The sequence below is a fragment of the Silurus aristotelis genome (assembly GCF_946808225.1).
Source record: "Silurus aristotelis genome assembly, chromosome: 25".
Lineage (NCBI taxonomy): Eukaryota > Metazoa > Chordata > Actinopteri > Siluriformes > Siluridae > Silurus > Silurus aristotelis.
The window spans coordinates 16,206,956-16,223,428 of NC_139598.1; the positions used below are offsets into that span (position 1 = coordinate 16,206,956).

General features: G+C 36.7%; 1 protein-coding gene across 2 annotated transcripts in view; it reads left to right on the forward strand.

The window, feature by feature from the left end:
* znf385d (zinc finger protein 385D) overlaps positions 1-16,473 on the forward strand; it is a 71,715-nt gene that overhangs the window by 38,233 nt on the left and 17,009 nt on the right. For both annotated transcript variants that reach the window (XM_083529540.1, XM_083529541.1), the window contains exons 3-4: positions 3,083-3,190; positions 11,523-11,688. In XM_083529540.1, coding sequence (XP_083385666.1) covers positions 3,083-3,190; positions 11,523-11,688 — 274 coding nt within the window. The remainder of the gene's footprint in view (positions 1-3,082; positions 3,191-11,522; positions 11,689-16,473) is intronic.

A 16,473-nucleotide genomic window follows, 5' to 3' on the forward strand; every position in this document is an offset into this window, starting at 1 on the left:
TGAAAGTGATCTCTCTCTCTCTCTCTCTCTCTCTCTCTCTCTCTCTCTCTCTCTCTCTCTCTCTCTCTCTCTCTCTCTCTGTCTGTCTTAAAATGAGTATATATTTAACCACACCTGGATAAAGCTATAGCATGTGTTGACCCAAAAATACATTAAATAAAATATTACAGATTTTTTTTTGCTTAGATTGCTAATGTGTGTTATTTTTTATTTTTATACTTCCCTGTGAGGATTTGTTGTTATAAGGTGATACTGCTATTGAATTTCAAACTTAAAAGTGCTAAATTACAAGGAACAGAATTAGTTTATTATTACCTGCTTTGAGACAGTGTCCATTGTTTAAAAAAACGATCTACAAATTAAAATAAATGGAGTTGAAATGTTGGACTCCAATTTCCAAGACTCACCCAAATTTGATGAGTGAGATGCCATTGAAGAAGCATGAAGCATTTTGGAAGCTGATTTGTTTGAATAAAGTAGCCAGATGAGGAGAGATCATCTCTAGGTTGTATGTAACCCTGTTTCCCCGAGGGAACAAGACGCTGCGTCGGGAAACGCTTTGTGAACGCAAAGCGTTCCGATGCCACTCGACTTCCTGAAAGGGAACTGGAAAAAGTAAAGGACTAAAGCATTATGAGATGATGTAAAGGCTAAAAAAAGTCTTGTAATGTAGGAATGCCAGGATAATGCCAAATGACCTGGATTACACTTTCCATTAGCCATTTACTGCACCCTTTGTCTTTTGTTTATCATCCTTTGTTGAACGTTGGGATTCATGTTCCACATGAATTCTATGCTCTTTTCATTCATTTTTGCTTCTGGTTTCATGTTTCCACTGCTCACAACTTTATTATGTGACAATGAACATTGTCTGGCTGTCTGAAGGGAAGTGGTAGCTCAGTGGGCAAGAGTTTGAACTTCTGATCGGAAGGTCATGAGTTCAAATCACCACATCTGGGCCCTCGAGCAAAGCCCTCCCTTGCTCAGTTATATAAATGAGATCATTGTAATTCATTCTGGATAAAGGCGTTTGCCAAATGCTATAAATTGTAATGAAACAAACGTCACACATTTTTCTGCTGTAAACCGATCGATGCATTAGCATTAGGATAAGACAAGCTTGACCTCCGGTCTCGCTGACCGAAACTGAAGATTCATTAAATACCAACATTTCAAGAAGGACAATTGCGGTTTGCAGCGTCGGGAGCAATGAGTGAGAACACCAGCGCTATTTCGTTTCGCACGACGGAAGCTTATCACCGCAAACAGGCACCTGCGGAGTGTTTCGCTTTCCCATTAAAAACCACGAACGGTTCTTGCCGAGTGGCCAGGTGCGTTTTTATTCAGGACGAGACGTGATATGAAACGAATAAAATCATTCTATATTACTTATGAAATGGAATATGCCTGCAGTACATGATGATGATTCCCATTTATTTGTTCAGCAGACACTTTTACTCAAAGTGGAACGGAATCCAATAACGAGCCCGAAGGACACGGGTAAAGAAATGGTGTAAGGAAAAATCTAATTCATACGTGTAATTTCCTCCTTAAGCCAAATGTAGTGGATCAGTCGAGACACGTATGATGTTTGATGTTCGCTTCTTAAGTTCTGCACTAAAGCTTTGAACTTAATGGTTCTGTGAAATCCCAAAATCCAAGTGTAAAACACAAGTAATTCTACATCATTAGTTCTATTTGAGAATTACTTATACCTTAAATGCTATTGAATGTGGATACTCTTTTTTTTCATTTTTTTTAACACTTCCAGGAAAAAAAAAATCTTTGTTTGTTATTTTGACCAATGCCAAGGCTGTTTATCTTTATTGGTTATGGAAAATCCATTGCAATAACCAAGAAAGTACAAAGCACTGCATAAGATGCCTTGGCTTATGGATTGTACAATATACAGGGTGGGCAAAAATTAACTAGGCAATATTTAATGGGATAGAACTTGGCAACCTTATTTTCATGCAGGAGGGTGCACCACCCCATTTTGTTCATACTGTGTGTGCGTGGTAAGACCTTTTCCAGGACCTCAATAGCCTTCAAGCAGTCCAGATCAAGCACTCCATGTGAATTTTTCCTGTGGTGCTACGCAAAGTTGGAGATGTACAGGACAAAGCCTTGCACGATAAAAAGAGGCACAGATTTAGGAGGTTCTCAGCAATGGTTCAAACGACTTTCTTCAGAAGACATTCCATTCCTGGTCGTTTGAGGAAACTAGTTGATGGCACCGGTGCCTATGTTTAAATTTAAAGATTTGCTTTAATTTTCCTATGTAATAAAGTACAAGTACAATTTGTTTCAATAAATTTTAATATATGGACATTATTACAAATGCATTATAAAAAAATTTAATAAAGAAATAAGTCCTACCTTAAAATAAGTCTTACTTATCCTTACTTAGGATTTTAAAACATGGCTTCATTTGATACTCTGGGATGTGAACATACAACACTTTAATTCAACTTTAATACAAAATCTCAAATACAGAATTCTTAATAAGTTCAATGTTTTGGATGTTTGGGAAAACTCAAAAACTTTTATGGCAAAAAAAACCCAGTGTTTCCTCCAAAAGGATTACTTTCCTTTCAGAAAAGATACAGCCTCTCATGTTACTGAGAAACCACAAAACGCTTCTATTCTGATGACTCTTCCATGCAGGAAACACTGTTACGAAGCACTGACACTAGAGATGTTTTAAATAAATGTTAAATGATAAGCTTTAAATGTTAAATTAACTTCCCGCAGAAGACTTTAACATCAAAAACTGGGTATTTTCACATTTTCACATTTTTTTTTTCACCCCAAAAAGATTAAGGGTGTACATTAAGTTTTGGGCTCAGGGCAGATAGCGAAAAGTTCTAAGGTGGCATCCAGACATGTTAATGTTTTTCAGTCAGTATACTGTATACCTTGAGTCTCCACACAGCTGTTTTTCTGTCAAGAAGCCCCTAAGCCCATTTTTTTATCTCTCTGCTGGATGGGTATCTGCTGCTGTGATGTTAATTATACTCTTTCTCTCTCTCTCTCTCTCTCTTTTTCTATCTCTCTCTTTTTCTGCCTCTTCCTCCTGCAGATGGACCCGGTTCAGAAAGCAGTCCTACATCACACATTTGGCATCTCTCCTCTGTCTAAAAGGAAACACGTCTCCTGCAATGTGTGCCAACTGCGATTTAATTCACAGGTAAGAAAGACCTGAAGAGAGATCCTCCAGACTCATTTTCACTCTGGGCCAAAATGTCTCAAACCCCTAGGAAGATGTTCTTTAGTTTGTTTGTTCAGAACTAACAGTTTTTATGATCTATGTGGGACAAAAAGATCATTCTGTGCTATCTGGTTCAAGTATATAAACCAAAGTGAACCAGTGGAGATTTTAGTGTTCCTCTAGGGTTTTATTGCTCTTCTGCTGGAATAGTTTTGTATAATAGTTTACTTAAATGTGTTGTTCCTGGTGCTTCCTGATAGCATACGTCACATTGCTTTGATAGTAGTTGTGTATCCATTAAAGAAGAAATGTTTGGATTCTTGTGTTATTGCAGAGTAACCAGCAATGGGAACCTTATGGTTTTTAATAGAGGTCAAGAGTATAAATGCTGTTAAAAAGTCCATTACATAACAGAAACCATTAGATTTATTTGTTTGTAGCCTATTTGTAGCCCATGATCGCAGTGAATTTGTCTTTTTTGTTATAATTCAGCTGTATCTAGGCAACTACAAAATGATAAATGTTTATGACAGGCTAATTATTATATGTTTAAATTATCCAATGTAATGGAACATATAAAAGGCATGAAGAAGGGACACTTTAGCAACATTTAGCAACTTTTCTCAAGGATTTGTTGTCAAGTTTCTGAGAAAAGTCACCAAATAAAATGAAAAGTGAAATTTAACATTGACAAGTGAGACATTAATATAAAAATGTTCTCGTCCAGAATGTGTTTTTAGCTCTGTTCTTTATTAGTTCAGGCATCTAGGATGACCAGATATACGGATTTTTCTTTAAACAAGATGCATCATCATAACAGTTATCTGTCACAGCTGTCAATAAAAGGGGGGAGTCCATGTTTCTTTCTTCTTGTTCTTCTTCCAAGTTAGATGGCAGCAATACATTTTTATGTCAGCTAACAGATTCATTACCTGGAAGTTAGTTAGCTGGAACTACAGCAGTGTTTTTTCAAGTTTAATTTACAGGCCTGGCAATGAAGCAATGTTGGTCTTTTATTTCTTTTGGGTGCCTACTTTTGCTGTACAACATTTGGACAATCTTAGCAAAGGAACACTTTTTATAACAACCCTGCCAATCTTTGGTTATCATCCGACTAATGTTAGCATGCTGGATTTAAAAGGGGCCACCCAATATTAGCAGGATTGTTCTTAAAAGAAAGTCTGTCAGGCCCCCAGTCTAATAATGACCCAGTGGAATGATTGACGCTGGTCCAAGTGTCACTCGGTTCACTACGAGTGAGTAAACCCATAGCTTGAGTCTCCAATGGGAATGAAATGTGTGGCATTCAAACAGTTTGACAGAATTGTTTCCTTCACCTGTTTTAAATGGGTGTGAACCTAGCAGAACTTTTACTCCTCACATTCCTCTCAAATGAAATCAGCCTCTGCTGAGTGCTACGCTTCAGGGCCAGCCAGTAATGAAGTCCGGCTTTAATGACCACTTTGTTTTAGACCTGAGATGCAAGCACACTTTGTTCTTTGGGGAAATTACTCAACAAGTATGTATTTGAAGTAATAATCTATTTTAGTGGACTGTATATGACATATTCTTTAACAGTACCTCATCCAGTTGTTATAAATACATGTTCCAGCTTTGAAGCTCAGATTTTTTTGTTTTATAGATTGCTTTTCTAAATCAGCCCTTTTGAACCAGATGGCATGCACATACTGTACAAGAATTTCTTAGGATCAGTTGAGTATAATTGGATTTGATTGAGGAATATTTCAGTTAGGAGTGAACTCAAAATTCCTGACCCTGACATATGTGTTTTTTATGTGCTTTTTTTTTCATTAAAATGCCAAATGTTCTGCTGAAACATAGTCAGCAAACACATTTTTATAGATTGATATATTTAATATAAAGCTATTCTCGATTGAGGACTGGAAATGGCCAGTTTATTGCATTTTCTTTTGCCAGTAAAACCTTTTAATATTTCAGATGCGACATTGGCTATGAAAATGTCCCATCATGAAGTTAGAATGTAAAGAAAAAACATTCAAAGTGCAAAAATCACAGTTTTTTTTTAATGCGCCTTAAATGCTCCTTCAAAAGAGCTTAAATAAATGAATATACATGTTTTAGATTTGAGAGACACATGCATGTTCCTTTTGATTACTTTAACCAAATAACCAAATGAACCATATAATAAAAGTTCCTTAACTTTCAGCTGCTTAGCTGTTTTAGATCATACCCAACCTGTTCGCTGCTTTTGTTAAAAGCATCTGCAATGTAAATAAATGCTGAAATGGCTGGCAGCATTGGCATGCAAAAAAACTACAAAGTGCACCGAACACGTTGTACTGTAGCTAATTCCACCTTTTCCCTCTGGGCTTCAACATCATACATCATGCTATTATTAGAGTTGCTGTAAACCTGATGTTTCTGCGCTCTGTCAGAGACGGTACTACCAAAAAAGGCTGGGGCTGCTGAAATAGAAATCCATGCCATGGAAAAAACTCCAACAACCCCAAGCCATATGTATGTTTTTTTGTCTTTTTACTTTGGCATTGTTTTGAATTCATGAACGACCTTTTGGCATGCAATATCATTTTACCTAAAGTTTTTAATCCAGAGGAATTTTAGATAGATAGATAGATAGATAGATAGATAGATAGATAGATAGATAGATAGATAGATAGATAGATAGATAGATAGATAGATAGATAGATAGATAGATAGATAGATAGATAGATAGATTTGCACCATTTTCCTCAATTAGGACAGTTCTGAGTTATTATATCTGTCAGGTGGCGATCAGGGTTTTTTAGAGTCATTTCTGGTTTTCCATTATTGAAAAAACCTTGAGGAGATTTTTTTAATCCTGTGCTTATGAAATCCACATCCATTCTTTTACCAGATTACCCCCCCCCCCCCCCCCCCCCACACACACACACACACACACATATTCTCCAAAAAAAAAAAAAACTCAAATGAAATAAGTCTTTAAGCGTTTTATTTCACAGAGGGAAATTGGGGTTCTGGTTCATTTCAATTCATTTGGAAATGATATCTGTCTTTCAGGATTCAGAATGTTATGAGTAAAGATGTAGAGATTGCTGAATTTCTTGGAGACATAATTTACTGAAAGAATGCAGTGCTTGATGAATGCAAATGTGGTGGAGGAAATGTATCAACCATTAGAGCAGTAAAATTAATGAATGCAACAACACAGAAAGAAAGAAGCTTTGTTGTTATTGAATAATAAAGCAGTGGTGTGATGTGGCTAAAGCATGTGTTTGCTGTTACTACGGTTACTAGTTACTGTTATTGTTTTATACATTTATGTTTACCTTTTATTGTCAATTGGTGAAACAGCATTCCTCCAGGACTAAGGTCCTCTTTCATCTAAAACGCTACGTGTAAAAACTAAAAAAAAAAGGAATTAAAAAAATATTAGTGTGAACATGGCCTAGGACTACGCAGACTTATACACAGGACTATAAAGTGAAGAAAAGTGTAGCCCAAGTACATGGAGCGAATGTAAAGAGATTACCATATAATAACATATTTTAAAAAACTGTGTATGTAAATATATGTCAGGATAATGCATAGAGTCACAGGACCAAGTCTTCATCACACCTGATCACATTTACACAATTAGCACTTGTATCATTGGCACCTTTCATAACACTCATTAAATCTGTCTTTCCATGGCTGCCTTTGTTTCGTGTTCATGCCCAGACTAAGGCTTTACATGCTTCATGTTACTTTGTGTTTTGTTTCATTGTCTTTTTTTTGTATACATGCATTGCAATTTAAAATATCTGCACTTGCATCCATCTCCAATTGATTACATTGGAAGTTGCAGCATTGCTGTGGTAATTCAGTGGATATGTGAGTTCAAGTCCCAGGTTGTGAGCTCAAATCCCAGCACTATCGAGCTGCCAATGCTGGGCCTAAGGGCAAGAGTCTTAAACCCCAACTGCTTAGGTTTATACATGAGATCATTTTTTAAATGGTTCTGGATGAGGGCATTTGTCAAATGGCATAAATGTCAATTTAATGTTGTGTAACCTTCACTAGACAAATAAGTTCCAGCTAAAAAATTTAATCTTACACCAAAAACTCAAGTTTAAACAACAAACAATGTGTTACAGAGAAACAGAAAGGCCAGAAGTCCTCTCTCATGAAGACCTTCCCATGGTTGAAAACCTACTCATACAGTCAAACACCTTCTTATAAGTAAACATCAACATGTTGTAATATATTTTTTCGTTATTAAATAACAGCATGTTTTAAAATGTTTATTATGCAACTACAAGTTTCCAGTAAATGATTTGTTGCTGTTGAAAAAAGCTGACATGTAAAAAATAAGTTCATTCAATTAAACCTCTTGTCTCAATTTAAATACAGCTGGCACAACCATCTGAGCAGTGCTGCGATAGGAAATCAACCTTCCGACCAATCAGATTAGAGAATTCAACACAAGTGCAATTATATTAAAGAATTCTTAGTTGCTGAATACAAATCTCCAGGGGACTGTAGCACTTGTTTGATTGATTGATGACATTATTTAACTTAGTAAAGACGAAAGCGAGATGCGATTCTTTTTCAGCGAGGGGCAATTCTTCCACACGGGTCTCTTAATGAAAGATTGATGGCGGTTGAAATTACACCAAACACCCGTTCGCATTGCGGCGCTCCCTGTTTTGCAGTTGACTGCTAGAGAGACGGATGGATGGAGACGTATGACACCACATTTGTCTCTGCGTTATCAGCGTTCGCATAACAATATGCAACAGCGAAGACGTACTCACAAATCCATAAGGCATAAATCTGTAAGGTTCATCACTTCCATCACCATTTCAGAACATTTTTCATTTCTCGCACAAGCTTATTGCGTTCGCCGAGACGTTCATTTTACATTTCACGGATATTTCTCTCTTTCTTTCTCTGTAAGTCTGCAGTGGAATGAAATTAAAGGTTCGGTGTGTGAGTTTTACAAGCACCAGGTAGCAGGTTTTGAGAGGTTTGTGGTATACAGGTCTATTAAAGAGAGTTTGGATCACAACAAAAAATATGCGTTTATAGCTACTGCTTACGGTGTAGATATATTCACAAAGTAAAGCCGCAGTGACAATAGTTCGATACAAAGGTTTTCCTTAGTTGTGTTGGCAAAAGACCATTAAAAAACTCTAGAATAAACTTTAAATAGAATTTTCATAATAGGAAGTATAACATTTTTTGATCAGAAAATCATCAGAATCATCTATATTGCAAAGTAACATTAGTTGCATGTACAAAGAATTTTTCATGTTGTGTTGGTGTATTAAAAATATGAAAAACTAGGAAAATAAAATAATAAATGAATAAAAAAGATAACTATACGATTTGTGCAGGGTATTTCAAGTGGGGCAGTACAAATAATAATGTAACTGGAATGTTAATTTTTCCCATTATGAAACAACCAATGATTGCATCCATCCATCCATCCATCCATCCATCCATCCATCCATCCATCCATCCATCCATCCATCTATTTGTCCAACCCACCAGAACCCATATCCTTAAACATAGCTTACTTATAGTATACAGTACATTGTGGATATTGTAAATAAATATAAATGGGATTTCAGAGACCATTATTCTTTCCATAACGTTTTGTAAGTCATTCTGGTGGTGCGTTATGGGGTTTATTTGCTAGCTCTAGCATAGTCATTATATGGCCTATGTTAAGCAATAGTGACAGAATAATTACACCAGACCATGTGAAATACCATAATTTACCTCAGAAATGTTGGTAAACTACCAGAAAAATATTTGTTATGACTCAAATTATGGTGTAATTGTATTTAAAGCCAACTGTTCTATATAGCAGCACCAATATTTTGCCATGAAATATTATGCGTAATTCTGATTCTGCGTTATGAGAAATCTATTAGTGTATTTAGCTATTATAAGGCCCATGTAAAGGCAGAATAAGTGCATAAAACTACTTTAAATACCATGATTTACCTCAGATATTTTTTATAAAAAGATTTAAATGGCAATGTTATTATATTTAGTGTCCACGGTTATATTTTGCACAACAATTATTGTGCCATGAAGTGTTATGTAAGTAATTTTCGTAGTGCGTCATGGGTAGGAATTAGCAAGCTATTACATAGCCGTAAAATGGCCCATGGAAAGCAATAGTGACAGTATAATTACATAGAACTACTTTGAGTACCATGATTTACCTCACATTCGTTTGTAAATTACCAGAAAAAGTTTCAAATTATGATGAAATGCTTAGCGCCAACTTTTCGAGGAAATATGGTGGTGCATCAAGGGTAAGAATTAGCAAACTATTACATAGCTGTTATTAGGACCATGTAAATTCGTAGTGGCAGAATAATTACATATAACTATAGAGAATAGCATGATTTACCTTAAATATGTTGTTACACTTTTATAACAACTCAAACATATGGGTCACAGGGAACTTGTGATATAGAACGCTCCAATAATAAATGGATTATATTGGGTTTTGGTGTAATAGTACAATGTAAAACACACCCAATTTAAGCACTGCTAAAAAATTTATCGCAGATTTGTCTTTTATTACTATTCACACTCTATTTGCCCCATCAGCACGTGTATTGGAGTAAAGTTCAAGACATGCGGACTTTGCTGCTACTGTTTGGCTCGAAATCCAGAATCCAAAACGAAACATAATACAATAAGAAAAATTGAGTCTAAGGCCATGTGGTTGGCAGGAGAAATACAGAATAAGTAAGTGAAATATTTATCTGTGTGAGTGCGTGTTTAGACATCCGGATGCCAGTCAGTATGGGGGAATGCTCTTCACACTCCTGTCTCAGCTTGTCAACGGACTGACAGAGGTCTTATTTATCCTTATTTATCCTGCCTTATCCGCCACAGGCAATGACAGACAGTGGGACAGGAAGAACACATTCAGGTAAACAAGGGCAGATGAACGTTTCCGTATAAGACCCTGTCCAGGCGAATCATAATAATCCTAGCTCGGAAGGGGAACTCGGATGTCACTTTTTGTTAGAAGGCTGTGACAGTGACAGTGCTACTGTATTATTAATAACTCTACTTCCTTGCTCTATAGAGATACAGAATAAACTGATGTATTTATCAGAAATTTTGTGCAATAAATGAAAGAAAGGGGCTCGAATTGCAAAAACAAATTGCATGTCCTTCCTCACATAGCAGGATTTCTTGACTTTTAATAAGAAATATTTGTCTTCTCGTGTATTACTTTGTCAATTTTTTGCACTTATTGTTTTGTCTTTCGTAATATTTCCATTTGCATTTATTTCCCTCCGATGTTTTTCAGTATGATTGCACCTAGTTGTTATATTTATTGCGAAATAATATCACGGTTGAAAATGTCAAAAAGGTTCTGGAAACTCACATTACTTTTAGTGGCTTTTTGCAGTAACTTTGTGAAGGCAAAATCTACTTTTCTGTATAATGGGAGGAATGTATTCGGAAGCATTTTTTTTTAAATAAGCTCAGCTTTGTATTGTCATATATGGAGATTATGGTTTGGTGTATTTAGAAAAAGTGATGCAACATTTTCTTGAACTTAATGACTATTGTATTTATTGCTCAAGTATACAGTATATGCAAGTGTGGACAACCAATCAGATTGCACGTTAAAGATTTGATGTTTTCTGAGATGAGTGTGGAACATCATATAGATCATATAATGTTCTTCTTCAATCTTTCATTGAATTACTAAATGAAAATGAAAAAAAAATTATAAATTCAAATGATCATTGGTACTACAATTAGATTTGACCTGATTACATCCAAATAAATTTATAAGAATTGGGACTAAATAAGTAAAAACCTTAACCCCTAAAACACCAGAATCAAGCCCCACCCACATTTTTTCTGTAACCCCACACTAGGGAGATAAAATGCTGTCATAATCAGATGCATTATAATGCGCTCTTTGAACGCCAACCACGTTGTCTTCTTCCCCTTGCCACATCCGACATCTGCTCAAACCTGACCCTTTTCTTAACCTGAAAATCACTGAGAAAATTCAGGGAGAGATTTACGAGTTTGTGAAAGCCTGTTGAAACCTTTTGAAGACAGATTTGGCCTGACTTAAAATAACATAGATGCTCTGAAAAGGCTACCCGTCGTCCTCAGTCCCTCTGTTTCCTCAGGCACATGGATTTTTTTTTTTATAAGAGATCGGGATGTGACCGAGTCCACATTTTCATTCGCGACTCTTACAGTTAGTTTGTGGTTCTCAGTTTCTTTGCCACCAAATGATCTTGCTAACTCTTTTACTCTTCATTTTTTTGTTCTGTTACTTCCTTAGAGCCAAGCAGTGTCCCACTACAAAGGCACCAAGCATGCAAAGAAGCTTAAATCTTTGGACGTGCCCAAGTGTAAGCAGAAAAGCTCTGCGGTAATGAGGGAAAGCAGGAAGGAACCCGAGAAAAACCTCTCACCTTCCGCTCCACCAAGCACCATCGAGAGGAAAGGTAGGAGTTTTATATATTACCATATTAATTCTTTGTGTAAGTGGAAACTAAGTCTTTACACTTTAGGTTCTGTTTGGGTTAGAGATTCAAATAGTTGTACTCTAACTCTACCCCAAATCCACCTCAGTGTTTAAAAACCAAATATTAAAGTCCTGTCACAGTGGAACGACATTAAGAAAAGGTGAAGTTCTTTAAAAGGCCATAGCCAGGTTCTAGTTAGGAAACCACACCTCTTATAAATACTTGAATCCAATTGGTCAGAAGGTGATTTCAGCAAGCTTTCATCCTAATTCACTCATAATTTCTAGAGTAACATCTTCCACAGTCTTGAAAGCCAGCATGGTCTCCATAGTCTCATAGCATAGTCTCCAGTGCCAACACATTTCCTTCATGGAACAGGATAGAAATCATGTTGTCAGTTCTTCAAGAAGAAAATATAATATATAGTCTGGGGAGAAAAGGACTATTTAAAGCTGTTTTAAAATTTGTGGCATAATATAAAATGGATTAAAAAAATGATGTGTTGTATAGAGGTATAAAACTATTTAGGATGTGCTGTTGGATTATTTTTCTAAAACAACAGATCCATTTGTTGTATTCCTTTCTTTTTGCATGGCGTACTGGTATGGAATGATATACACTTTATAGACAAAAGTATTGGGGCACCTGACTTTTCCAGCCATATGTGGTTCTTCTCCAAAATGTTAACACAAAGTTGAAGGCACACAACTGTATATTGTTTCTTTGGATGCAGTAGAATTATTTCCTCTTCACTTGAATTAGGAGTCCCAAACCTGTTTCAGCATCACAGTTCCATGATGATATGTTTTACATGGGTTGGAGTGGAAGCTCTCCTGCTATAGAGCTCTAACCTCAACCGTATGGAACACCTTTGGGATGAATTGGAACGCTGACTGCACCCCAGACCTCCTCACCTCACCTACATCAGGATCTTTCTTTACTCATGTCCTTGTGACTAAATAAATTGAAATCTCCATATATATGACTATCTATAGCTTTTATTTAAATCAGCTTTTATTTAAATGATTAATTTGAATGGATTCCATTATTCTGCAGTCGGTTTGAATTCCTTATTAAGTTTTATTGCTTTGTTTGTCAATATCCAAGGCCCTTGACTATACATGAAATGAAGATAAAAAAAATGGTCATTTTTCAGGACAGTGCGTAAATTACAAAGGCTGTGTTTTGTCCTGAAAGTGTTTAAAAATAAAAATAATAAACTGATTTGCTGAACTAGAACATATAGAAATAAAAAAATAACTAGAACTGCATTACTTAAGCAAATTTAAATTTATTTATTTTTAAATTAAAAAAATATTTATTTAAAAAAAAATTATAAAAATTATAAAAAATTCAATTATAAATTAGAGGAACCATGGCAGCTGTAATTTTTATATAATAGTTTGATTTTTGATTTTTGATTTTTTTCATAGGAAGGGGTATGGGGTATGGGGTATGGTCTGACCTAAAGGGTCAAGTTGAATAGTTATAGATCACTTTAAATGAATTTGCTATAGCAACTTACAGTTGTTGAGTGTTAAAGGTCTCGCTCAGTGGCCCAGCAGTAGCAAATTGTTGATACTGAAAAAGTCATGGAATTCCTGCTTTTCTCCAAGTGCTGAAACAAAGATAATTCAGCATCATATTTTTTTTTTTTCCATGCCCAAGCTGTTTCTTATGTCAATATAATTTTGAATTTCTCTGTCTTTGATGGTGGTGGATATTAAAGCAGATTCTGTGAAGGATTTTCAGTAGATGTAATAACTGTGCCACAGTGAAGCATGGTGGCGGGAGTGTCATGTTGCATAATACATTTTTGGACTCTTCTTACAATGTTTTTGCACAGTTCCTGAGCTTTATAGACAGCTTCCCTCAGCCTTCTTTACACGTCATATTGTGTCATATTCTTTTTTGTTTATTTTAACCTTGTTTTGATATATCTCAGAAACCAGATTTGTTTTGACAGCTGATTCGTGTTCATGTTTTGTTTAGGTATGTTCTGTAAAAATACAATTAAAACAAAATTGCCACCAGCGACCCAAAATATTAATATTGAAGTCATGTGATTATAAGTGCACACAGCTGGAGCTCCAAGGTGACGTTAATTACGGAATTGGGTTGCATGTACTCCTTTGTATTGTTTAGAGTAAAAGATGATTAAATGGCGCTTATGTAATGTGATGCACTGATAAAGCGTAGGGGGGCCAGTTTTTGCATTTCTTATTCTTGATTCTTAAGAAAATCCTACATAATCCTTTCATTTTGTTGTATAAAATAATCCATTTCTATAACCAATAGAAGCTGGTTTTCGGTAAAAAAGTGTTCTATAAACTTCTTACAGCTAGGATAGAGCATCTCCTACACCCCGTTACCCAGAAATCCTTCATTCAGCTTTAAGTGAAGTTACCCAGAAGGCCTCTTTACATTGGGCTTGAATCATGAATCAGAGGTTGGACTTTTGCCCCAGCTGGATCACGCTAAGCTCCCAGGGCTAAAACTGTGTGCGTAAGCACTTTTCTGAAACTTTCTCAACACGCAGCACATGTTTGTAACTCGCTCTAGAGCCCGTAATTTATCTCATTTTTTGATCTGCCCGCTCGGGCTTAAGAGGTCCATCTTGTTCTCTGACAACATCCATTTCTGTTCAAACACCTGCAACAGTTTGATGGTGGTTTTTATGGAAGAGGTGTTAGCTTGCAGTTTTCTGAAGGAAATCTCCTTCTGAAGGAAAGCGTCATAAATTACTCAGAGATTTTCACTAACAACATCCTGCTCGTCAGACCTCCACTCCAAGGTTTTAATCTGATGCAGTGTGGAGCTGAGGAGGTGAGGTCGAAGCAGACGTGGAGAAGAGGAGTATCAGCTGGAAATGTCTGAGGTTCCTCAGGTTCCTTTCCATGTATGGGCAGCACTTCTCCTTCTTCTTCTTCTTTTTTGCCAGTTTCTCTTCCATCTTCTTCTTTTCTTCTCCTTCTTCTTTTCTGTACTAGTTTATTCCACTTTTATCTCTATACTTCTCTTCTGTTCTCTGTAATAGATTTAGCATGCTGATCACAGTTCTTGCAGCAAGCCAAGCTCTCCTCTCTGTTTATCACCTGCAGTCGTCACATGTGTTGCTGTATTAAGGCCTCGAGACAAAAGAGGGCACACAGCTCTAAAGAGCACAGCGTTCAGGACGGCACACAGCTGGCACGGAAAAACAGGCGTGCCTCGCACCAGATGATCCCCCACTTCTCTCCTCTCCAACCTCCGCAGCACACACGTTTGTTTGTCAGAATGCCAGTCGGTGATGAATATTAATGTGCAGAGGTGACAGAGATGAATAGCGGCGACGACAGAAAGGCGATTTAGCTAAAGATGGATTGGCGCTGGGCCAGGAACAGGAATTAAAGGCAGAGCACATGCAGGATCAGAGGTCACCAGTGAGGGACTAACATAAACTAAATATTTAAGGGATTTTAGGGGTCCACCACCAAGTACTGAAACCTGATTTATTTATTTATTTATTTATTTTAATTATTTTAATTATACAATAAACAATATGATGTAGGACTAAGCCAGGTAAAGTCAAGAAGCTTTTATTGTCATTTAATTTATATAGCAGACGCATAACACAGTGAAATAAAACAACGTTCCTCCTGAACCCTGGTGCTACATACAGCCACAATCACAGAAAACAGAAAAGACAAACACAAGACAGTGTAAGACAAATACACAAAACACAAAATACAAAATAGTGGTGTGTAAGAGATGACAATAACAAAAAATTTCAACAAAATGTTGTGCAAAAGAGTAAATAGCAGCAATCCAGAAAAGATGTGCAAAAACGGCATGTAAACAGTTTATGGTAATGAAGTGATGTAATATGAGTGGTACTGAAGACATGGATGTGTGAAGTGAGTACGAGTGTGTGTTGAGTCTGGGTTGTACAGATCAGTCACACAGTTGTGTGTGTATTTGTGTGTGTGTGTGTGTGTGTGTGTGTGTGTGTGTGTGTGTGTGTGTGTGTGTGTGTGTGTGTGTGTGTGTGTGTGTGTTTGTGAGTTCAGTTCAGTTCACTCCTGTATTGAGAAGCCTGATGGCTTGAGGGAAGAAACTGTTACACAGTCTGGATGTGACGGCCCGAATGCTTCAGAACCGCTTCCCTGATGGCGGAAGGGTGAAGAGTGCGTGTGAGGGATGTGTGGGGTTGCCCACAATGATGTTGGCTTTGCGGATGCAGTGTGTGGTGTAAATGTCTATGATAGAGTAGAGGGGAGTGTGGTGGTAGTTCAGTGGTTAAGGCATTGGATTTTTTCAATCGTAAGGTCACAAGTTACTACTACAAGTTACACTACTGGGCCCTTGAGCAAGGCCCTTAAACCTTAACTGCTCAGTTGGGTAAGGGCATCTGCCAAATGCCATAAATGTAACGCTGTCTGAGTAAACCAAATCGAATTTGTATGTGTCTACTAAAATATGATTTGATTTGGTTTGGTATGGACTGTTTCCATGCATTTCTATGAAACCTGAAGGAAATGCAAGATTCTGAGGGAAGGAGCAAAGTTTGGGGTGAGGTTATGAATAGGGGTGGAGTTAAATTCGAATAGCATTTTTTGAAAAGAAAGTGAAAGTCCAACCATGCCGTTGTTCTGTATGTTAATCTTCAGAATTTTCATTACTTTCACCTCAGGGAGCGGCATTTACAGTAACCTTTTTCTGCGGAAATTTGCAAAGATTGTTATTAAGAAAACGAATGACTAAAAAGGAATTTTAACTTTTCTT